The 25,110-nt window shown below is 50.4% G+C and overlaps 2 protein-coding genes across 48 annotated transcripts in view; one reads left to right on the forward strand and one right to left on the reverse strand.

The window, feature by feature from the left end:
• Positions 1-249: 249 nt before the first annotated feature.
• Positions 250-11,350, forward strand: LOC139586482 (tubulin-folding cofactor B-like). The gene is given in 7 exon segments (XM_071419914.1): positions 250-628; positions 4,402-4,545; positions 5,693-5,789; positions 8,400-8,591; positions 8,732-8,763; positions 8,765-8,805; positions 11,132-11,350. Coding segments are annotated over 7 exon segments (735 nt in total). The 5' UTR covers positions 250-514; the 3' UTR covers positions 11,247-11,350.
• Positions 11,351-14,627: 3,277 nt separating this feature from the next.
• Positions 14,628-25,110, reverse strand: part of LOC139586484 (rho GTPase-activating protein 35-like) — a 34,722-nt gene continuing 24,239 nt past the window's right edge. The window contains exons 6-14 of one of the 47 annotated variants that reach the window (XM_071419965.1): positions 24,334-24,439; positions 19,311-20,539; positions 17,730-19,259; positions 17,617-17,647; positions 17,555-17,574; positions 17,492-17,502; positions 17,399-17,418; positions 17,046-17,087; positions 14,628-16,932 (exon numbers count right to left, since the gene is read on the reverse strand). In XM_071419965.1, the coding sequence (XP_071276066.1) occupies positions 20,230-20,539; positions 24,334-24,439 (416 nt within the window). In that variant the 3' untranslated portion in view covers positions 14,628-16,932; positions 17,046-17,087; positions 17,399-17,418; ... (3 more) ...; positions 17,730-19,259; positions 19,311-20,229. The other 46 variants (XM_071419957.1, XM_071419931.1, XM_071419950.1 and 43 more) reach the window with 46 other exon arrangements.

Genomic DNA, 25,110 nt, shown 5'->3' on the forward strand with positions numbered 1-25,110 from the left:
GACCCTCATATGCCTTATTTCTATTGGTCAATCCTATGTACCCCGCCCATTCTTTATTTTATTGGTCCTTTTACTCTTAGACACGCCCTGCTCGTCTTTTTATTGGCTGAGCTTCTATTTTTCCCCACCCCCTCTCTCTTCCTATTGGTCAGTCCTCATTTATCCCGCCCTTTATGCGTCTATTGGGTAATTTTCTCTTAGTCCCGCCTTTCCTTGATAGCTATTGGTCGGTTTGCATCATGTGACCTCATTCGCCGGCTCTGATTGGCCGCTCCCTCACCGGTCCCGGCTGTGGCGGCCCGTGAAGGTTCCAGAAGCGGATCCGGTTCGGGCGGGCCCGGAACCGTTCGGGGCTCCCGGTTCGGGAGAGCCGGAGGCTCCCGGAGGCTCCCGGAGGGGCTCGGGGAGCTGCCGGAGGAGCTCGGGGAGCTGCCGGAGGAGCCTGGGCGTGTCCGGGACTCCCGGTTCGGTTCCGGTGGGGCGGTACCGGCAGGGCCCGGTCGGTACCGGAGCCATGAACGGCAGCGGGACCGGGCCGGGCCCGGTGTGGCTGGCGGTGAGCAGCTCCCTGAACGCTTTCCGTGCCTGTAAACGCTTCTCGCCTGCGCTCACCATCGCCGAGCTCAAGGTACCGGAGCGGCACCGGGATAAGGGAGAATGGATAACGGGATAAGGGATAACGGGATAAAGGGAATGGGACCGGGATAACGGGAATGGGACCGGGATAACGGGAGCAGGACCGGGATAATGAGAATGAGACCGGGAGAATGGGAACCAGACCGGGAGAATGGGGACGGGACAGTGGGAATGGGACTGGGACCAGGATAACGGGAATTGGACCGGGATAACGGGAATGGGACCGGGAGAACGGGAATGGGATCGGGATAATGGGAACGGGACTGGGATAACGGGAATGGGACCGGGAGAACGGGAATGGGATCGGGAGAATGGGAATGGGATCGGGAGAATGGGAATGGGATCGGGAGAATGGGAATGGGACCGGCATAACGGGACTGGGATAATGGGAATGGGACCGGGATAATGGGAACGGGATAACGGGAATGGGACCGGGATAATGGGAATGGGACTGGGGGAATGGGACTGGGATAATGGGAATGGGACAGTGGGAATGGGAGTGGGACCGGGATAATGGGAATGGGACCGGGATAATGGGAATGGGACTGGGGGAATGGGACTGGGATAATGGGAATGGGACTGGGGGAATGGGAGTGGGACCGGGATAATGGGAATGGGACCGGGATAATGGGAATGGGACCGGGAGAACGGGAATTGGACCGGGATAATGGGACTGGGATAATGGGAACGGGATAATGGGAACGGGATAGTGGGAACGGGACTGGGACTGGGAGAATGGGAATTGGACCGGGATAACGGGAATGGGACCGGGAGAACGGGACTGGGATAACGGGAACGGGAACGGGATAACGAGACTGGGACCGGGATAATGGGAATGGGACTGGGGGAATGGGACTGGGATAATGGGAATGGGACAGTGGGAATGGGACTGGGACCGGGATAATGGGAATGGGACCGGGATAATGGGAATGGGACTGGGGGAATGGGACTGGGATAATGGGAATGGGACTGGGATAATGGGAGTGGGACCGGGATAATGGGAATGGGACCGGGATAATGGGAATGGGACTGGGATAATGGGAATGGGACTGGGACTGGGACCGGGATAACGGGAATTGGACGGGGATAATGGGAATGGGACTGGGGGAATGGGACTGGGATAATGGGAATGGGACTGGGGGAATGGGAGTGGGACTGGGAGAATGGGAATTGGACCGGGATAACGGGAATGGGAACGGGACCGGGATAACGGGACTGGGACCGGGATAATGGGAATTGGACCGGGATAATGGGAATTGGACCGGGAGAATGGGAATGGAACTGGGAGAATGGGGACGGGACAGTGGGAATGGGACTGGGACTGGGAGAATGGGAATTGGACCGGGATAACGGGAATGGGACTGGGATGATGGGACTGGGATAACGGGAACGGGATCGGGATAACGGGAGCGGGACCAGGAGCACGGGACTGGGATAATGGGAACGGGACAGTGGGAACGGGACTGGGAGCGGGATAATGGGACTGGGATAATGGGAACGAGATAACGGGAATGGGACCGGGAGAACGGGAATGGGACCGGGACCGGGATAACGGGAATGGGACCGGGAGAATGGGAATGGGACCGGGATGATGGGACTGGGATAACGGGAATGGGATTGGGATAACGGGAATGGGACCGGGAGAACGGGACTGGGATAATGGGAACGGGACAGTGGGAATGGGACTGGGACCGGGATAATGGGACTGGGATAATGGGAACGGGACCGGGATAACGGGAACGGGACAATGGGAACAGAAGTGGGAGAATGGGAACCGGGAGGGGTGGAATGGGAACCAGGAACCCCCAAACTGGGACCCCACAAACCCCAAACTGGGAACCCCAAACTGGGACCCCCAAACCCCAAACTGGGACCCCACAAACCCCAAACTGGGACCCCATAAATCCCAAACTGGGACCCCACAAACCCTGAACTGGGAACCCCAAACTGGGACCCCACAAATCCCAAACTGGGACCCCCAAACCCCAAACTGGGACCCCACAAATCCCAAACTGGGACCCCACAAACCCTGAACTGGGAACCCCAAACTGGGACCCCACAAATCCCAAACTGGGACCCCCAAACCCCAAACTGGGACCCCACAAATCCCAAACTGGGACCCCCAAACCCCAAACTGGGACCCCACAAATCCCAAACTGGGAACCCCAAACTGGGACCCCCAAACCCCAATCTGGGACCCCACAAATCCCAAACTGGGACCCCACAAATCCCAAACTGGGACCCCACAAACCCTGAACTGGGAACCCCAAACTGGGACCCCACAAATCCCAAACTGGGAACCCCAAGCCCCAAACTGGGAACCCCAAACTGGGACCCACAAATCCCAAACTGGGAACCCCAAGCCCCAAACTGGGAACCCCAAACTGGGACCCACAAATCCCAAACTGGGAACCCCAAGCCCCAAACTGGGACCCCACAAACCCCAAACTGGGACCCCCAAACTGGGACCCCACAAATCCCAAACTGGGACCCCCAAACCCCAAACTGGGACCCCACAAATCCCAAACTGGGAACCCCAAGCCCCAAAGTGGGACCCAAAGTCCTGCATGGACGTGGAGCTGTTTGGTGACAGGGACAAACACTTGGGGACCCTGGACTGGGACCCTCCCAGTGCCACTCCCGGTGTCCCCAATGTCCCCAAAGCCACTCCTAATGTCCCCAAAGCCACTCCCAGTGTCCCCAGTGTCCCCATTGTCCCCTCCCAGTACAAACTGGAGCTGCTGGTGCTGTCCCCATGTCCTGCATGGAGCTGGAACCAAGGACAAACCCTTGGGGACCCTGGACTGGGACCCTCCCAGTGCCACTCCCAGTGTCCCCAATGTCCCCAATGTCCCTCCCAATGTCCCCATTGTCCCCCCAGTGCAAGCTGGAGCTGGTTGTGGGCTCCCCGGCCTCGTGCATGGAGCTGGAGCTGTTTGGTGACAAGGACAAACCCTTGGGGACCCTGGACTGGGACACTGCCAGCGCCACTCCTGGTGTCCCCAATGTCCCTCCCAGTGTCCCCAATGTCCCCAGTGCCATCCCCAGTGTCCCCAGTGCCATTCCCAGTATCTTGAGTGCCATCTCCAGTGTCCCCAGTGTCCCCATTGTCCCCTCCCAGTGCAAACTGGAGCTGCTGGTGAGGTTCCAGTGCCACTCCCAGTGTCCCCAGTGCCACTCCCAGTGTCCCCAATGTCCCCAGTGCCATCCCCAATGTCCCCAGTGCCACTCCCAATGTCCCCAATGCCATTCCCAGTGTCCCCAGTATCTTGAGTTCCATTTCCAGTGTCCCCAGTGTCCCTTTCCAGTGGCAACTGGGAGTTACTGGGGGGATCCCAGTGCCACTCCTGGTGTCCCCAATGTCCCTCCCAGTGTCCCCAAAGCCACTCCCAATGTCCCCATTGTCCCCCCAGTGCAAGCTGGAGCTGGTTGTGGGCTCCCCGGCCTCGTGCATGGAGCTGGAGCTGTTTGGTGACAGGGACAAACCCTTGGGGACCCTGGACTGGGACACTGCCAGCGCCACTCCTGGTGTCCCCAATGTCCCCAATGTCCCTCCCAGTGTCCCCAATGTCCCCATTGTCCCCCCAGTGCAAGCTGGAGCTGGTTGTGGGCTCCCCGGCCTCGTGCATGGAGCTGGAACCAAGGACAAACCCTTGGGGACCCTGGACTGGGACCCTCCCAGTGCCACTCCCGGTGTCCCCAAAGCCACTCCCAGTGTCCCCAATGTCCCTCTCAGTGTCCCCAATGTCCCCATTGTCCCCCCAGTGCAAGCTGGAGCTGGTTGTGGGCTCCCCGGCCTCGTGCATGGAGCTGGAGCTGTTTGGAGCCGAGGATGAGCCCCTGGGGAGCCTGGACTGTGACGAGGCCCTGCTGGGCTCCTACCCCGTCACCGACGGCTGCCGCCTGCACGTGGGTGTCACCGGGTCACCTCTGTGTCACCTCCCCCACTGTGTCACCTCCTGGGTCACTGTGTCACCTCCAGTGTCACCTCCTGTGTCACTTCCGGTGTCACCGGGTCCCCTCTGTGTCACCTGTGGTGTCACCTCCTGTGTCACCTCTGGTGTCACCATGTTCCCTCTCGATGTCCCCTCCTGTGTCACCTCCTGTGTCACCTCCTGTGTCCCCTCCTGTGTCACCTCCCTCACTGTGTCACCATGTCACCTCCTGTGTCACCTCCTGTGTCACCTCTGGTGTCATCTCCTGTGTCCCCTCTGTGTCACTGTGTCACCTCCTGTGTCACCTCCTGTGTCACCGTGTCCCCTCCTGTGTCACCATGTCCCTCCTGTGTCACTGTGTCACCTCCTGTGTCACCGGGTCCCCTCTGTGTCACCTCCCCATGTCACCTCTCCGTGTCACCAGGTCCCCTCCTGTGTCACCGGGTCCCTCCTGTGTCACCTCCTGTGTCACCTCCGGTGTCACCGGGTCCCCTCCTGTGTCACCTCCTGTGTCACCGTGTCCCTTCCTTTGTCACCTCCTGTGTCACCAGGTCCCCTCCCTCACCATGTCCCCTCTCCGTGTCACCGGGTCCCCTCTCGGTGTCCCCTCCCTCTCCGTGTCACCTCCCTCAACGTGTCCCCTCTCTGTGTCTCCGTGTCCCCTCCTGTGTCACCTCCTGTGTCACCTCCTGTGTCACCGTGTCCCCTCCTGTGTCACCTCTTGGGGGCACCTGGGTGGGGGTGGCATTGCTGAGGGATGGTGGCAGCTTTCTGACGGACGGTGGCACCGTGGCGAGGGACAGTGACACCATGGTGAAGGGACAGTGCCACCCCCTGCAGGTGACAGTGCCACCCCCGGGTGACAGTGACAGTGCCACCCCCTTGAATGACAGTGCCACCCCTTTGAGTGACAGTGCCACCCCCGTGTGACAGTGCCACCCCTGCAGGTGACAGTGCCACCCCTTTGAGTGACAGTGACAGTGACAGTGCCACCCCACGGGTGACAGTGACAGTGCCACCCCTGCAGGTGACAGTGCCACCCCACGGGTGACAGTGACAGTGCCACCCCTGCAGGTGACAGTGCCACCCCATGGGTGACAGTGACAGTGCCACCCCTGCAGGTGACAGACCGGAGCGGGGCCCGGGCCGGGCAGTTCGAGGACCTGTCCCAGGTGGCCAAGTACGAGATGGCCGAGAGTGACTACGACAAGAGGACAGGTGGCCCTGGGGACACTGGGGACACTGGGGACACTGGGGACATTGGGGACAATGGGGACATTGGGGACAATGGGGACACTGGAATGGTTGGGGACATTGGGGACAATGGGGACATTTGGGACATTGAGGGGTTGGGGACATTGGGGACATTGGGGGGTGTTGGGGACATTGGGGACACTGGGGACATTGGGGACAATGGGGACATCGGGGACAATGGGGACACTGGGGACAATGGGGACAATGGGGACAATGGGGACATTTGGGACATTGAGGGGTTGGGGACATTGGGGACATTGGGGGGTGTTGGGGACATTGGGGACATTGGGGGGTGTTGGGGACATTGGGGGGACATTGGGGACATTGGGGACGTTGAGGACAATGGGGACATTGGAGATGTCTGGGGACACTGGGGACAATGGGGACACTGGGGACACTGGGGACATTGAGGGATTGGGGACATTGGAGGTGTTGGGAACTTTGGGGACATTGGGGACATTGGAGATGTTGGGGACATTGGGGACATTGAGGGATTGGGGACATTGGAGATGTTGAGGACGTTGGGGACATTGGAGGTCTTGGGGACAATGAGGACATCAAGGGACATTGAGGGTGTTGAGGACATTGGGGACATTGGGGGGGTGTTGGGGACATTGGGGACATTGGGGATGTTTGGGGACATTGAGGGTGTTGGGGACATTGAGGGATTGGGAACTTTGGGGACATTGGGGACATTGGGGATGTTGGGGACGTTGGGGACATTGGAGGTCTTGAGGACAATGAGGACATCAAGGGACATTGAGGGTTTGGGGACATTGGGGACATTGGAGGTGTTGGGGACATTGGGGATGTTTGGGGATGTTTGGGGACATTGAGGGTGTTGGGGACATTGAGGACATTGGAGCTGTTGGACATTGGGGACATTGGGGACATTGGGGACATTGGGGACACGTTCCAAGTGCCCCAGAGATGGCCGAGAGCGACTACGACAAGAGCACAGCGTGTGCCTGTCCCCAAAGTGCCACCCCTGATGTCCCCTGATGTCCCCACGGGGTCCCTGCAATCCTGGGGCCGCTGGGACCGGGAATGGGACCGGGAATGGGGCCGGGAATGGGAACAAAACCCGGAATGGGAATGGGAATGGGGCCGGGAATGGGAACAAAACCCGGAATGGGAATGGGATCAGGATCAGGAACAAAACCCGGAATGGGAACGGGAGCGGGACCAGGAACAAAACCCGGAATGGGGCCGGGAATGGGAACGGGAGCGGGATCAGGAACAAAACCCGGAATGGGAACGGGAGCGGGACCAGGAACAAAACCCGGAATGGGAACGGGAATGGGGCCGGGAATGGGAACGGGAGCAGGATCAGGAACAAAACCCGGAATGGGAACGGGAGCGGGACCAGGAATAGGAACGGGACCAGGACCAGCGTGTCCCCAAGTGTCCCCCTGATGTCCCCTGATGTCCCCACGGGGTCCCTGCGCTCCTGGGGCTGCTGGGACCGGGAATGGGAACGGGATCAGGATCAGGAACAAAACCCGGAATGGGAACGGGAACAAGACCAGGAACGGGAACGGGATTGGGAATAGGAACGGAACCAGCGTGTCCCTGTCCCCAAAGTGCCACCCCTGATGTCCCCCGATGTCCCCACGGGGTCCCTGAACTCCTGGGGCTGCTGGGACCGGGAATGGGGCCGGGAATGGGAACGGGAATGGGAACAGGATCGGGAACAAGACCCGGAATGGGACCAGGAATAGGAATGGGACCGGGACCTGAGTGTCCCCAAGTGTCCCCCTGATGTCCCCACGGGGTCCCTGCACTCCTGGGGCTGCTGGGACCGGGAATGGGAACGGGAATGGGAACGGGAATGGGAACAGGATCGGGAACAAGACCCGGAACGGGAATGGAAACGACCAGGAATGGGAACGGAAACAAGACCAGGAACGGGTCCGGGCTTGGGAATAGGAACGGGACCAGGACCAGCGTGTCCCTGTCCCCAAAGTGCCACCCCTGATGTCCCCTGATGTCCCCACGGGGTCCTGCAATCCTGGGGCCGCTGAGACCGGGAATGGGAATGGAAACAGGAACGGGAATGGGAACGGGAATGGGATCAGGATTGGGAACAAGACCCGGAATAGGAACGGGACCAGGACTAGGAACGGGACCAGGACCAGAGTGTCCCCAAAGTGCCACCCCTGATGTCCCCACGGGGTCCCTGCGCTCCTGGGGCCGCTGGGACCGGGAATGGGAACGGGATCAGGAACAAAACCCGGAATGGGAACGGGAACAAGACCAGGAACGGGTCCGGGATTGGGAATAGGAACGGAACCAGCGTGTCCCTGTCCCCAAAGTGCCACCCCCTGATGTCCCCACGAGGTCCCTGAACTCCTGGGGCTGCTGGGACCGGGAATGGGAACGGGAATGGGAACAGGAATGGGAACAAAACCCGGAACGGGAACGTGAACAAGACCAGGAATGGGAACGGGAATGGGGCCGGGAATGGGAACAAAACCCGGAATGGGAACGGGAATGGGGCCGGGAATGGGAACGGGACCAGCGTGTCCCTGTCCCCAAAGTGCCACCCCTGATGTCCCCTCGCTGTCCCCGCAGAGTCCGTGCGCTCCTTCCTGCGGCAGCGCTCGTGGGGCCGCTGGGACCGGGAGCGGGAGCGGGAGCGGGAGCAGGAGCGGGAGCAGCGCCGGGCTCAGGAGGCGGCGGCGGCGGCCGCGCTCCCGCTCGGGGCCCGATGCGAGGTGCGGGTGCCCGGGCAGCCCTGCCGGAGGGGCAGCATCGCCTTCGTGGGTTCGTGCCGCCTCTTTTTGTGCCCTTTTTGTGCCCTTTTTGTCCCCTTTTTGTCCCCTTTTTGTCGCCTTTTTGTCGCCTTTTTCTGCTTTTTTTAAATGGTTTTTTTGGTGGTTTTTTCCTCTCTTTTTCCGCCCAAGGTGAGACCGATTTTAAGCCGGGCTTTTGGGTGGGGCGTGCGCTACGATGAACCGCTGGGCAAGCACGATGGGAGGTGAGGGGAGAGGGGGTTTGGGGGGGTTTGGGGGGGTCCTGGAGGGGATTTGAGGGTCCTGGAGGGGATTTGGGGGATCCTGGAGAGGCTTTGAGGGGTTTCAAAGGGCTTTGGAGGGGTTTTGGGGGGTCCTGGAGGGGATTTGGGGGATCCTGGAGGGGATTTAAGGGGGTTCAGGGGTTTCTGGAGGGGTTTTGGGGGGTCCTGGAGGGGATTTGGGGGATCCTGGAGGGGTTTGAGGGTCCTTGAGGGGTTTCAGGGGGTCCTAAAGGGGTTTGATGGGATTTTGGGGGGTCCTGGAGGGGTTTGGGGGGATTTTGGGGGGTCCTGGAGGGGATTTGGGGGATCCTGGACGGGATTTAGGGGGGATCCTGGAGGGTCCTTGAGGGGTTTTGGAGAATCTTGGAGGGTCCTGGAGGGGTTTGGGGGATCCTGGAGGGAATTTGGGGGGGATTCTGGGGGGTCCTTGAGGGGTTTCAGGGGGTCCTGGAGGGGGCTTTGGGGATCCTGGAGGGGCTCTGAGGGGTTTCAGGGGGTTCTGGAGGGGTTTGGGGGATTTTGGGGGGTCCTGGAGGGATTTGGGGCATCCTGGAGGGGTTTTGGGGGGGATTCTGGGGGGTCCTGGGGGAGTTCGGGGGATCCTGGAGGGGTTTCAGGGGGTTCTGGAGGGGTTTGGGGGGGAATTTGGGAGGTTGTGGAGGGGTTTTGGGGGTCCTGGAGGAGTTTCAGGGGGTCCTGGAGGGGATTTGGGGGATCCTGGAGGGGATTTAAGGGGGTTCAGGAGTTTCTGGAGGGGTTTTGGGGGGTCCTGGAGGGGTTTGGGGGGGTTCAGGGGGTTCTGGAGGGGATTTGAGGGATCCTGGAGGGGATTTGGGGGGATTTCAGGGGGTTCTGGAGGGGGTTTGGGGTAAATTTGGGAGGTTGTGGAGGGGTTTGGGGCGTCCTGGAGGGGATTTGGGGGATCCTGGGGGGGCTCTGAGGGGTTTCAGGGGTTTCTGGAGGGGTTTTGGGGGATCCTGGAGGGGTTTGGGGAGATCCTGGAGAGGCTTTGAGGGGTTTCAGGGTTACTGGAGGGGTTTGGGGAAATTTGGGGGGTCCTGGAGGGGTTTGGGGCATCCTGGAGGGGTTTTGGGGGGGATTCTGGGGGGTCCTGGGGGAGTTCGGGGGATCCTGGAGGGGTTTCAGGGGTTCTGGAGGGGTTTGGGGGGGAATTTGGGAGGTTGTGGAGGGGTTTTGGGGGTCCTGGAGGAGTTTCAGGGGGTCCTGGAGGGGATTTGGGGGATCCTGGAGGGGATTTAAGGGGGTTCAGGAGTTTCTGGAGGGGTTTTGGGGGGGGTCCTGGAGGGGTTTTGGGGGGGTTTTGAGGGGTCCTGGAGGGGTTTCAGGGGGTTCTGGAGGGGTTTTGGGGGATCCTGGAGAGGCTTTGAGGGGTTTCAGGGGGTCCTGGAGGGGTTTCAGGGGGTTCTGGAGGAGTTTTGGGGGATCCTGGAGGGGATTTGGGGGAGTTTTGGGGGGAAATTTGGGAGGTTGTGGAGGGATTTGAGGGTCCTGGAGGGGTTTGGGGGGTCCTGGAGGGGCTTTCAGGGGGTTTTGGGGGGGTTTTGGGGGGTCCTGGAGGGATTTGGGGCATCCTGGAGGGGTTTTTGGGGGGGTCCTCATAGGGTTTGGGGGATCCTAAAGGGGTTTGGGGAGATTTTGGGGAAGTCCTGGAGAGGTTTTGGGGGGAATTTGGGGGATCCTGCAGGGATTTTGGGGGATTTTGGGGCATTTTAGAGAATCCTGGAGGGATTTTAGGGCGGAATTTTGGGGAGGATTTTGGGGGGGATTTTGGGGGAATTTTCGGGGGGATTTTGGGAGGTTTTAGGGGATTCTGAAGGGGAGGATTTTGGGGGGATTTTGGGGGGGATTTTGGGGGGATTTTGGGGGGGATTTTGGGGGGGATTTTGGGGGAGATTTTGGGGGGATTTTGGGGGGGATTTTGGGGGAGATTTTGGGGGGGTTTTGGGGGGAGAATTTTGGGGATTTTGGGGGGGTTTTTGGGGGGGGATTTTGGGGGGGATTTTGGGGATTTTGAGGAGGATTTGGGGGATTTTGGGGGGGATTTTGGGAGGAATTTTGGGGATTTTGGGGGGGATTTTGGGAGATCCTGAAGGAATTTTAAGGGGGAATTTTGGGAGATTTTAGGGGAGGATTTTGGGGGGATTTTGGGGTGATTTTGGGAGGTCCTGAACGGCTCCTCCCAAATTTTTTTTTTCTGTCTTATCTCTCCCTTATCTCTCTCTTATCTCCCCCTTATCTCTCTTTTATCTCCTCCTTATCTCCCCAGCGTGGGCGGCCGCCGTTATTTCGAGTGTCCCCCCAAATTCGGGGCCTTCGTGCGACCCCAGCACGTCACAGCCGGCGATTTCCCGCCCGAGGACGACGGCCTGGACGAGCTCTGAGGGGAAATCCCAAAAATTCCCCAAAATCCCCCAAAATTCCCAAAAATTCTGGAATTTTTCCCGCTTTTTTTGGGAAAAAATCGCCAAAAAACGGCCCAAAATTCGCTGGTTTTGTCTCTTTTTTTGGGGGGAAAATGAGAATAAAGTTGTGGGAACGATGGCCTGGATGAGCTCTGAGGGGAAATTCCCCAAATTCCCAAAAATTCCCGAAAATTCCCAAAATTCTGGAATTTTTCCCACTTTTTTTGGGAAAAAATCGCCCTAAAATGGCCCAAAATTCGCTGGTTTTGCTTCTTTTTTGGGGGGGAAAATGAGAATAAAGTTGTGGGAACGATGGCCTGGACGAGCTCTGAGGGGAATTCCCAAAAATTCCCAAAAATTCCCAAAAATTCTGGAATTTTCCCCGCTTTTTTTGGAAAAAATTGCCAAAAAACGGCCCAAAATTCGCTGGTTTTGCCTCTTTTTTTTGGGGGGAAAATGGGAAAAAATTGGGGAGGTTTGGGGCTTCTTTGGGGGGCATCCCAAAATTCCCGAAATTATCCCAAAATTATCCCAAAATTCCAAAAATTATCCCAAAATCCTCCTGAAATTATCAAAATTTCAAAAATCGTCCCAATATTCCTAAAATTATCCCAAAAATTCCCCAAATTACCCCAAAATTCCTCTCAAAATTACCCCAAAATTCCTCTCAAAATTATCCCAAAATTCCCTGAAAATTCCTCACAGAATTCCCAAAATTCCAGATAAAATTCCCCAAATTATCCCAAAATTTGCCCAAAATTATCCCAAATTTCCTCCCTGAATTCCCAAAATTCCCCTCAGGATCTGAAATTTCCCAAAATTCCCCAAATTATCCCAAAATTTATCCCAAAATTTATCCCAAAATTCCCCAAATTTCCCCCGGCCCCTCCAGGGCTGCCCCACTTTGGGCTCCTAAAGGGGCGTGGCTTTAGTGGTGGGCGTGGCTTAATCCTTCAGCCAATCAGAGCCTCCTTGGGGTGGGTAAAGGGGCGTGGCCTCCTCTGGCCCCTCCCCCTGCCCAAAAAAGGTGAAAATTTCGCATTTTGGCGCCGACCAATCAGAGCGCGGGGTTTGGGGTGATTGGCAGGCGGCTCGGCCAATGGGAGCGCAGGAGGTGCTGAAAGGGGCGGGGCCATGAGCGGCCATTTTGTGTATGGGCATGAATATTAATGAGGTTAAACGGGCGTGGTTGTGAATATTAATGAGGTTTAAAGAGGGCGTGGTCATGAATATTAATGAGGTTTAAAGGGGCGTGGTCATGAAGAAAGGGGCGTGGTCTGAGTTTGGGGAAGGGGAGGAGTCCCAGTTCAATCCCAATTAAATCCTAATTAAATCCTAATTAAATCCCTATTTTCCCACCCTAATTCCCAATTAAACCCCAATTAAATCCCAATTAAGTCCCAATTAATTCCCTATTTTCCCACCCCAAATTCCCAATTAATTCCCAAATATATCCCAATTAAATCCCAATTAATTTCCAATTAATTCCCAATTAATTCCAAATTAAAACCCAATTAAATCCCAACTTTCCAAGCCCAAATTCCCAGTTAATAATCCCAATTAAATCCCAATTAAATCCCAGTTAATTCCCAATTACATCCCATTAAAATCCCAATTAAATCCCAATTAAATCCCAATTAAACCCCAATTAAATCTCAATTAATTCCCAAATAAATCTCAATTGAATTCCTATTAAACCCCAATTAATTCCCAATTTTCCAACCCCAAATTCACAATTAATTCCAAATTAAATCCCATTAAAATCCCAATTAAATCCCAATTTGCCAACCCCAATTAAATCCCAATTAATTCCAAATTAAAACCCAATTAAATCCCAACTTTCCAAGCTCAAATTCCCAATTAAAAATGGCAGTTAAATCCCAATTAAATCCCAGTCAAATCCCAATTAAATCCCATTAAAATCCCAATTAAAATCCCAATTAAATCCCAATTTTCCCCCAAAATTCCCAATTAATTCCCAAATAAATCCCAGACCAATCCTAATTAAACCCCAATTAAATCCCAATTAAACCCCAATTAAATCCTAAATAAATCTCAATTAAATCCCAAATAAATCTCAATTAAACTCCAATTAAACCCCAATTAATTCCAAATTAATTCCTAATTATACCACAATTAAATCCCAATTAAAACCCAAATAAATCCCAATTAAACTTCAATTAATTCCCAATTAATTCCTAATTAAACCCCAATTAATACCCAATTAAACCCTAATTAAACCCCAAATAAATCTCAATTCAACTCCAATTAATCCCCAATTAATTCCCAATTAATTCCTAATTAGACCCCAATTAAATCCCAATTAAACCCTAATTAAACCCCAATTAAACCCCATTTAAATCCCAATTAAATCTCAATTAAACCCCAAATAAATCCCAATTAAACCCCAATTAATTCCTAATTATACCCCAAATAAATCCCAATTAAATCCCAATTAAACCCCAATTAACCCCCAAATTCCCACCCCCAAACTCCCAATGAATCCCCAATTAAAGCCCCCAATTAACGAACCCCAATTAACGAACCCCCATTAACGAACACCAATTAACGAACCCCAATTAAGGAACCCCAATTAAGGAACCCCAATTAAAGCCCCCAATTAAAGCCCCCAATTAACGAACCCCAATTAACGAACCCCAATTAACGAACCCCAATTAACAAACCCCAATTAACAAACCCCAATTAAAGCCCCCAATTAAAGCCCCCAATTAACGAACCCCAATTAACGAACCCCAATTAACAAACCCCAATTAACAAACCCCAATTAACAAACCCCAATTAACGAACCCCAATTAACAAACCCCAATTAACGAACCCCAATTAAAGCCCCCAATTAACGAACCCCAATTAACGAACCCCAATTAACGAACCCCGGTTCCCCTTTCCCAATGAAAACTCCGCAGCCTCCTCCATTTATTCGGAATTATTTTCATTTTTTAATCTTTTTTTTTTCCTTTTTTTTTCCTCTTTTTTCTCTTCTTTCCATTTTTTATTTCCCGCCAATTCCTGGGGCTTTTCCTCATGCACCAAATCCCGAAAAAATTCCGGGAAAAATCCCAAAAATTCCCCAAAAAATCCCCCCAAAAATCCGAAATTTCTGTAAAAATTCCGATTTTTTTTGGATTTTTTCAGCCCAAAAACCCCAAAAAATCTCCCCAAAATTCCAAATTTTTACGGCCAAAAAAATCCCTCGGAATTTTGGTGAAAATTCTGGGATTTAAATTAAAATTTAATTTTTTAAATTAATTTTTATTCATTATTCCAACAATAATTTACAGCAATTCCAAAATTTTTTTGATTTTCCATCATTTTTTTTTTAGGGATTATCCCAAAAATAAAAATCAGGAAAAAAACCCTAAAATGGAAAAATTCAAATCCACCAAAAAAACCCCAAAATTTGGAATTTTGGCCCAAAAAAATTGGTGGGGAAATTGCCCAAAAATTTGAATTTTTTCCCCATTTTTTTAAGGAAAAACGGCTCAAAATTCCCAATTTTTGATGGATTTTCCTTCGGTTTTTCCCTCCTGACAAAAAAATTCCCTTAAAAGGCTCCAGCAGCTGAAAATTCGGATTTTTTAGGGGAAAAAAATTGAATTTTTTTGCAATTTTTTGTGTCAAAATTCCCCAAAAATTGCCGGTAAAAATTCGGATTTTTTAAGGAAAAAACCCCAAATTTTTGAGGAAAAAAATTGAATTTTTTTGCATTTTTTTGTGTCAAAATTCCCTAAAAATTCCCGGTAAAAATTCAAATCTTTTAAGGAAAAAAACCCTAATTTTTGGGGGAAAAAAATTGAATTTTCTTTAAATTTTCCACCTTTTTTTGAGTCAAAATTCCCCAAAAATTCCCGGTAAAAATTCAAATTTTTTAAGGAAAAAAACCCCAATTTTTTGGGGAAAAAAATTGAATTTTCTTAAAATTTTCCACCTTTTTTTTGGGTCAAAATTCCCCAAAATTTCCCCCAAAAATTCCAGCGGAAAATGCGGATTTTTCATGGAAAAAACAACAAATTTTGGGGGAAAAAATTGAATTTTTGTGCATTTTTTTTCCAATTTCTTGGGCTCAAAATCCCCAAAAATTTGCCCAAAATTTCCCCCAAAAATTCCAGCAGAAAAATCGGATTTTTCATGGAAAAAACCCCAATTTTGGGGAAAAAAATTGGAATTTTTGTGCATTTTTTTCCCATTTTTTTTCACCTTATTTTGGTATAAAATTTCCCCAAAATCTCCAAGTGAGAAATTGGATTTTTAAGGGATAAAAAAAAAATTTTGGGAAAAAAATCTGAATTTTTAGGGCGAAAAAATTGAATTTTTTTTGGGAAAAAACTCTGAAATTTTTGGGGAAAAAATCTGAATTTTTGGGGAAAAAATTGAATTTTTTTGGTAAAAAAAACCCCAAGTATTTTGGAGAAAAATTAGAAATATTTTTGGGAAAAAATCAGAAATTTTGGGGGAAAAAATTTGATTTTTTGGGGGGAAAAAGAAAATTTTTTTTACCAAAAAAAGGATTTTTTTTGTTAAAAACCCTGAAATTTTTGGGAGGAAAAAATTTGAATTTTTTGGGGAAAAAATTTGAATTTTTTGGGAAAAAAACCTGAATTTTTTTAGTAAAAAATTTGATTTTTTTAGGGGGGGGAAATTGAATTTTTTGGGGGGAAAAGTTTTAAATTTTTGGGGAAAAAATCAGAATTTTTTGGGGAAAAAAATTTGAGTTTTTGGAGAAAAAAACGCTGATTTTGGGGTGGGAAAACCCTGAATTTTTAGGGAATAAAATCTGTGGGTTTTTGGTAAAAACGTTGAATTTTGGGGGGAAAAATCTGATTTTTTTTGGACAAAATCTGCATTTTTGGGGGAAAATTTTGATTTTTTCTGGGAAAAAAATTTGATTTTTTGGGGGGAGAAAAATTTGAATTTTTAAGGAAAAAAATACAATTTTGGGGAAAAAAAACCTGAATTTTTTTAAGGGGAAAAAATTTGATTTTTTGGTGAAAAAAATGAAATTTTTGGGGAGAAAACATTGAATTTTTGGGGGAAAAAAATCTGATTTTTTTCTGAAAAAATCGCAATTTTTTGGGAAAAAAACTCAATTTTTTTTACATTTTCCCCCCGATTTTTCCCAAAATCCCCAAATTCCCAGAAAATTTCAAAATTTCGACTTTGGAGCCTTTTTTTTATTATTTTTAAATTTTTATTTTTGGGATTTTTCCGTCCTGGGGGGGTCTTAAAGTGCGAAGAGGAGCCAGGAGCTCCCGGTGGTACCTTGAAATTCCAGTTCCGCCCCCAAAATGCCCCAAAATCCCCCAAATTTCCCCCAAATTTCCCTCAAATTTTCCAAAATTTCCCAGATTTTTCCAAAATTTTCCCAAAAATTCCGGAATTTTTGGGGCGGGAAAAGCCCAAATTTGAGGGGGAGGGGAAGGGAGGTCCAAGGCCCCTCCCCCACCCCCGGAAGTGCTTTTGGGGCGGAATCCGCGGATTTGGGGATTTTGGGATTTTTTGGGGGATTTTTTGGGGATTTTTGGGGATTTTTTGGGGATTTTTGGGATTTTTTTGGGGTTTTTGGGGTGTGGAGGGGTCTGAGGAGCTTTTGGTGGCCTCAGGTGGCTCCTGGTGGCCTCGGGATCTCCTGGGGTGGAGCTTGGGTGGCCTTGGGTGGAGCCGGGGCCATCTTGGACAACCTTGGATGGAGCTGGGGCCATCTTGGACCATCTTGGACAACCTTGGATGGAGCTGGGGCCATCTTGGACCATCTTGGACAACCTTGGGTGGACCCGGGGCCATCTTGGATCTCCTGGGATGGACCTGGGGCCATCTTGGACAACCTTGGACAACCTTGGATGGACCTGGGACCATCTTGGACAACCTTGGATGGACCCGGGGCCATCTTGGATGGAGCTTGGACAACCTCAGATGCACCTGGGGCCATCTTGGACCACCTTGGACAACCTTGGATGGACCCGGGGCCATCTTGGATCTCCTGGGATGGACCCGGGGCCATCTTGGACCACCTTGGATGGAGCTTGGACAACCTCGGATTGAGCTGGGGCCACCTCAGATGGACCTGGGGCCATCTTGGACAACCTTGGATGGAGCTTGGACAACCTTGGATGGACCCGGGGCCATCTTGGATCTCCTGGGATGGACCCGGGGCCATCTTGGACCACCTTGGATGGAGCTTGGACAACCTCGGATTGAGCTGGGGCCACCTCAGATGGACCTGGGGCCATCTTGGACAACCTTGGATGGAGCTTGAGCCACCTCGGATTGACCCGGGGCCATCTTGGATCTCCTGGGATGGACCTGGGGCCACCTCAGATGGGCCTGGGGCCACCTCAGATGGAGCTGGGGCCATCTTGGACCACCTCGGATGGACCCAGGACCATCTTGGATCTCCTGGGATGGACCCAGGGCCATCTTGGACAACCTTGGAACATCTTGGACAACCTTGGATGGATCTGAGACCATCCTGGACCACTTTGGAACATCTTGGACAACCTTGGATGGACCTTGGACAACCTTGGATGGAGCTGGGGCCACCTCAGATGGACCCGGGGCCATCTTGGACAACCTTGGATGGACCTGGGGCCATCTTGGACCATCTTGGACCACCTTGGATGGAGCTGAGGCCATCTTGGATCTCCTGGGATGGACCCGGGGCCATCTTGGACAACCTTGGATGGAGCTGGGGCCATCTTGGACCATCTTGGATGGACCCGGGACCATCTTGGACCACCTTGGATGGAGCTTGGACAACCTTGGATGGAGCCGGGGCCATCTTGGATCTCCTGGGATGGACCTGGGGCCATCTTGGACAACCTTGGACCATGTTGGACCACCTTGGATGGACCTGGGGCCATCTTGGATCTCCTGGGATGGAGCTTGGACAACCTTGGAAGGACCTGGGGCCATCTTGGACAACCTTGGATGGACCTTGGACAACCTTGGATTGACCTGGGGCCATCTTGGATCTCCTGGGATGGACCCGGGGCCATCTTGGACAACCTTGGATGGACCTGGGGCCATCTTGGACAACCTTGGACCATGTTGGACCACCTTGGATTGACCTGGGGCCATCTTGGATCTCCTGGGATGGACCCGGGGCCATCTTGGACAACCTTGGATGGACCTGGGGCCATCTTGGACCATCTTGGATGGACCCAGGACCACCTTGGATGACTCTTGGACCACCCTGGATGACCCTTGGACCACCTGGAATGACCCTCAGGCCACCCTGGACCACCTTGGATGAACCTTGGACCACCTTGGACGACCTTTAGACCACCCTGGACCACCTGGAATGACCCTCAGGCCACCATGGACCATCTTGGACCACCTTGGATGAACCTTGGACCACCTTGGATGAACCTTGGACCACCTTGGACCACTCTGGCCCACCTTGGACCACCCTTGGACCCCCTCAAATGACCCTCAGGCCACCTTGGATGACCCTTGGACCACCTTGGCCCACCTTGGATGACCCCCAGGCCACCATTGACCACCTCGGACCACCTTGGACCATCTTGAATGACCCTTGGACCACCTTGGTCCACCATGAATGACCCTTGGACCACCTTGGATGACCCTTGGACCACCTTTGACAACCTTTAGACCACCCTGGACCACCTTGGATGACCTTTGGACCACCTTGGACCACCTTGGACCACCCTGGTCCACCATGAATGACCCTTGGACCATCTCAAATGACCCTTGGACCACCTTGGATGACCCCCAGGCCACCATTGACCACCCTGGCCCACCTTGAATGACCCTTGGCCCACCTTGGATGACCCTTGGACCACCTTGGACCACCTTGGACCACCTTGGATGACCCTTGGACCACCTTTGACAACCTTTAGACCACCCTGGACCACCATGGATGACCCTCAGGCCACCTTGGATGACCCTTGGCCCACCTTGGCCCAACATGAAGGACCCTCAGGCCACCCTGGACCATCTTGGACCATCTTGGACCACCTTGAATGACTCTCAGGCCACCATTGACCACACTGGCCCACCTTGGATGACCCTTGGCCCACCCTGGCCCACCATGAATGACCCTTGGACCATCTCAAATGACCCTTGGACCACCATGAATGACCCTTGGACCACCTTGGACCACCTTGAATGACCCTCGGGCCACCCTGGACCACCCTGGCCCACCTTGAATGACCCTTGGACCACCTTGGACCACCTTGGACCATGTTGGATGACCCTTGGACCACCTTGAATGAACCATGGACCCCCTCAAATGACCCTCAGGCCACCCTGGACCACCTTGGACCACTCTGGCCCACCTTGAATGACCCTTGGACCACCTGGAATGACCCTCAGGCCACCTTGGACCATCTTGGACCACCATGGCCCACCTTGGATGAACCTTGGCCCACCATGAAGGACCCTCAGGCTACCATTGACCACCATGGACCACCTTGAATGACCCTTGGACCACCTTGGCCCACCTTGGACCATCTTGGCCCACCTTGGACCATCTTGGACCACCTTGGATGACCCTTGGCCCACCCAGGCCCACCATGAATGACCCTTGGCCCACCATGAAGGACCCTCAGGCCACCATTGACCACCATGGACCACCTTGAATGACCCTTGGACCACCTTGGACCACCTTGGCCCACCATGGCCCACCATGAATGACCCTTGGACCATCTCAAATGACCCTTGGACCACCTTGGCCCACCATGAAGGACCCTCCGGCCACCACCAGGACCCCCCTGACCCTCTCGCAGCCCCTCCCAGGCCCCTCCCCGGCGCCGTCCGTCCGTCCGTCCGTCCGTCCATCCATGTCCATGTGTCCGTGTCCGTCCGGCCTGGCCAAAGTCTGGGACAAACGTCCCCGCCAACACCCGAGCCCCTCCCCCTTTCTGCGTCCGTCCGTCCGTCCGTCCGTCGGCCGGAGAGGCCCAATTTTGCCCGGACGTCTCAAGGGTCACTCCAAGGCTTCCGGCGGCGGCGACGGCGTCCGAGGAGGTGACAACGGCGGCGGTGGCGGCGGGAAGGACCCGGCCGTGGTCGTGGTGGTGGCCGGAGCTGGACCGGGCGAGCCGGGCGTGTCCGGCGGTGGCCGGAGCGAGAAGAAGAAGGGGCACTGGTGGATGAAGAGTTCGATGATTGTCTGGTAGGTCCTGGTGGCCGTCAAGGCGTCCATGGTGCTGAAGTCCGGTCGCATCAAGGTGGGCCAGAAGCAAATGGAGAGGTTCTCGCTGGTCATCAGGTTGACGCGGTGCTGTTGGCTGACCCTGGGGTGGGCGACACCAAAGTGACCATTTGGTGGTCAGAAGAACCCAAAACACCTCAAAATTACCAAAATTCCCATCAAAATTGCCCCAAAAATGACCCAAAAATGTCCCTGGAGAAGTTCTTGGTGACCACCAGGTTCCTCCTGACCACCAGGGTCATGCTGGGGTGGACAACACCAAAGTGACCATTTGGGGGTCAGAAGAACCCAAAACACCTCAAAATTACAAAAATTCCCATCAAAATACCCCCAAAAATGACCCAAAAATGTCCCAGGACAGGTTCTTGGTGACCACCATGTTCCTCCTGACCACCAGGGTCATGCTGGGGTGGACAACACCAAAGTGACCATTTTGTGGTGAGAAGAACCCAAAACACCTCAAAAATTACCAAAATTCCCATCAAAATACCCCCAAAAATGACCCAAAAATTGCCCTGGAGAAGTTCTTGGTGACCACCAAGGTCCTGCCAACCACCAGGGTCATGCTGGGGTGGACATTGGTGGAGTGACCATTTTGTGGGCAGAAGAACCCAAAACACCTCAAAATTACCAAAATTCCCATCAAAATTGCCCCAAAAATGACCCAAAAATGTCCCAGGACAGGTTCTTGGTGACCACCATGTTCCTGCTGACCACCGGGGTCATGCTGGGGTGGACAACACCAAAGTGACCATTTGGTGGTCAGAAGAACCCAAAACACCTCAAAAATTGCAAAAATTCCCATCAAAATACCCCCAAAAATGTCTCAGGAGAAGTTCTTGGTGACCACCAAGTTCCTGCTGACCACCAGGGTCATGCTGGGGTGGACATTGGTGGAGTGACCATTTTGTGGTCAGAAGAACCCAAAACACCTCAAAATTACCAAAATTCCCATCAAAAATGCCCCAAAAATGACCCAAAAATGTCCCAGGACAGGTTCTTGGTGACCACCAGGTTCCTCCTGACCATCAGGGGCACCTTAGAGTGGACATTGGTGGAGTGACCATTTTGTGGTCAGAAGAACCCAAAACACCTCAAAATTACAAAAATTCCCATCAAAATACCCCCAAAAATGACCCAAAAATGTCCCAGGACAGGTTCTTGGTGACCACCAGGTTCTTGAGGTGCTGCTGGTTCAAGTTGGGGTGGACATTGGTGGAGTGACCATTTTGTGGTCAGAAGAACCCAAAACACCTCAAAAATTACCAAAATTCCCATCAAAATTGCCCCAAAAATTGCCCTGGAGAAGTTCTTGGTGACCACCAAGTTCCTGCTGACCACCGGGGTCATGCTGGGGTGGACAACACCAAAGTGACCATTTTGTGGTCAGAAGAACCCAAAACACCTCAAAAATTGCAAAAATTCCCATCAAAAATGACCCAAAAGCTCCTCTGGAGAAGTTCTTGGTGACCACCAAGGTCCTGCCAACCACCAGGGTCATGCTGGGGTGGACATTGGTGGAGTGACCATTTGGTGGTGAGAAGAACCCAAAACACCTCAAAAATTACAAAAATTCCCATCAAAATTGCCCCAAAAATGACCCAAAAATGTCCCAGGACAGGTTCTTGGTGCCCACCAGGTTCTTGAGGTGCTGCTGGCTCAAGTTGGGGTGGACAACACCAAAGTGACCATTTTGTGGTCAGAAGAACCCAAAACACCTCAAAATTACCAAAATTCCCATCAAAAATGCCCCAAAAATGACCCAAAAATTTGGCCAAAAATTCCTCAGGAGATTCAGGAGAAACGAGCCCAAAACGGGCAAAAAATCGCTAAAAAATCACTAAAAATATCTAAAAAAATTGGGAAAAAATTGTGAAAAAAAATCCCCAAAAAATCCATTAAAAATTCCTAAAAGTGCCTAAAAATTCCCCAAAAAATCCCTTAAAAATTCCTAAAAGCGCCTCAAAATTGAAAAGAAAATTTGAAATTTTTTCCCCAAATTAGAAGAAAAGTTCTCGCAAAATCGGCAAAAAAAATGTAAAAAAATTTTAAAAAATTTCCAAAAATATTCCCAAAGCTCCCCAAAAATTCAGCAAAAATTCTCCCCAATAAGCTCAGAAAATTCCCCAAAAATTCCCAAAAATTCTACAAAAAACCACCCTGAAAATTAAAGGAAATAGACTGGAAAAATTGTTAAAAATTCCAAAAAATCGCCAAAAATTCCCAAAATTTCACAAAAATTTCCCCCAAAAATTCATGAAAATTCTCCCACAGCTAAAGGAAAAATCATGAAAAAATAACAAAAAAAAAAATCTCCAAAAATTCCTAAAAAATCCCTGAAAAAATTCCCAAAAATTCCTGGAAAATTCTCCCAAAAGTAAAAGAAAAATCGTGAAAAATTCACCAAAAATTCCCAAAAAATCCTAAAAAATTAATATAAAAAAATTTAAAATATCCCCAAAAATTCCCCAAAAAATCCCCTAAAAATCCCTAAAATTTCTCCCAAAACTACAAGAAAAATCCTGAAAAATTCCCCAAAAATTCCCCAAAAAATCCTGAAAAATTAAAAAGAAAATTTAAAAATATTCCCCAAATTTTCCCCCTAAAATCCCTAAAAATTCTCCCAAAACTAAAAGAAAAATCCTGAAAAATTCACCAAAAATTCCCTAAAAATGCTGAAAAATTTTAAAAAATAAATTTAAAAATATCCCCAAAAATTCCCCAAAAAATCTCGGAAAAATCTTTAAAAATTTGCTAAAAAATGACAAAAAAATCCCCAAAAAACCCTGAAAAATCCCAGAAAAAATTCCAAAAAAATTCCTAAAATATTCCCAAAAAATCCCCAAAAATTCTCCCAAAACTAAAACAAAAACCTGGAAAAATTCACAAAAAATCTTCAAAAATTTGGCTAAAAAATGACCAAAAATCCCCAAAAAACCCCGAAAAATTGCCCTAAAAATTCCAAATAAATTCCTAAAATTCCCCAAAAAATCCCCTAAAAATCCCTAAAAATTCTCCCAAAACTAAAACAAAAACAGGGAAAAAAATTCACAAAAAAGTCTTTTAAAAATTGCTAAAAAATGACCAAAAATCCCCAAAAACCCCCGAAAAATCCCAGAAAAAATTCCAAATAAATTCCTAAAAATATTCCCAAAAAAATCCCTAAAAATTCCTAAAAATTCTCCCAAAACTGAAAGAAAAACATGGAAAAAATCCCAAAAAATCTCGGAAAAATCATTAAAAATTTGCTAAAAAAATGACAAAAAATCCCCCAAAAACCCCGAAAAATTCCAGAAAAATTCCTGAAAATATTCCCAAAAAAAATCCCCTAAAAATCCCTAAAAATTCTCCCAAAACTAAAACAAAAACCTGGAAAAATTCACAAAAAAATCTTTAAAAATTTGCCAAAAAATGACCAAAAATCCCCAAAAAACCCCGAAAAATTGCCTGAAAAATTCCAAATAAATTCCTAAAAATATTCCCAAAAAAAATCCCCTAAAAATCCCTAAAAATTCTCCCAAAACTAAAACAAAAACCTGGAAAAATTCACAAAAAAATCTTCAGAAATTTGGCTAAAAAATGACCAAAAATCCCCCAAAACCCCCGAAAAATTGCCTGAAAAATTCCAAATAAATTCCTAAAAATATTCCCAAAAAAAATCCCCTAAAAATCCCTAAAAATTCTCCCAAAACTAAAACAAAAACAGGGAAAAAAATTCACAAAAAATCTCTGAAAAATCACCAAAAAATGGTCAAAAATCCGCAAAAACCCCTGAAAAATTGCCCGAAAAATTCCAAAAAAATTCCTAAAATTCCCAATTACCCCAAATTACCTAAAATTGCCCAAAATCGCCCGAAATTGCCCCAAAATTTTCACCTGTTGAGGTGGGCAATGACGTATTTGAAAACCTCGTAATTCTCACGGGGGAATTTCCTCAGCACCTCCCGCAGCGCCAGCAGCTTCTGCTCACGGTCGTTGATCTCTGAGGGGAAAAAATGGAAATTTGGGGTGAAAAACGAGGATTTTGGGCAATTTGGAGTGAAAAAATGGAAAATTTGAGGTGGAAAATGGGGGTTTAGGGGGAAAAATGGGGAAAAATTCGGAGTTTGAAGGGGGGAAACGTGAGGGGAATGGGGGGGAAAAATGGGAATTTTGAGAGGGAAAATGGGAATTTTGGGGTGAAAAATGAGGATTTAGGGCAATTTGGAGCGAAAATATGGAAAATTTGAGGTGGAAAATGGGGATTTAGGGGGAAAAATGGGGAAAAAATTGGAGTTTTGGGGGGGAAAATGGAGGAAAAAATCCGAGTTTGGGGGGAAAACGTGAGGGGAATGGGGGGAAAATGGGAAAAATGGGGGGGAAATGGGGAAAAAATGGAATTTTGGGGTGAAAAACGTGGATTTAGGGCAATTTGGAGTGAAAAAATGGAAAATTTGAGGTGGAAAATGGGGGTTTAGGGGGAAAAATGGGGAAAAATTCGGAGTTTTGGGGGGGGGAAATGGGGAAAAAAGGGAATTTTTGGGGGGGAAAACGTGAGGGGAATGGGGGGGAAAAATGGGAATTTTGAGAGGGAAAAATGGAATTTTGGGGTGAAAAATGAGGATTTGGGGAAATTTGGAGTGAAAATATGGAAAATTTGAGGTGGAAAATGAG

This window comes from Agelaius tricolor, unplaced genomic scaffold (assembly GCF_023055355.1).
Source record: "Agelaius tricolor isolate 1412-34295 unplaced genomic scaffold, bAgeTri1.0.p SCAF_119, whole genome shotgun sequence".
Lineage (NCBI taxonomy): Eukaryota > Metazoa > Chordata > Aves > Passeriformes > Icteridae > Agelaius > Agelaius tricolor.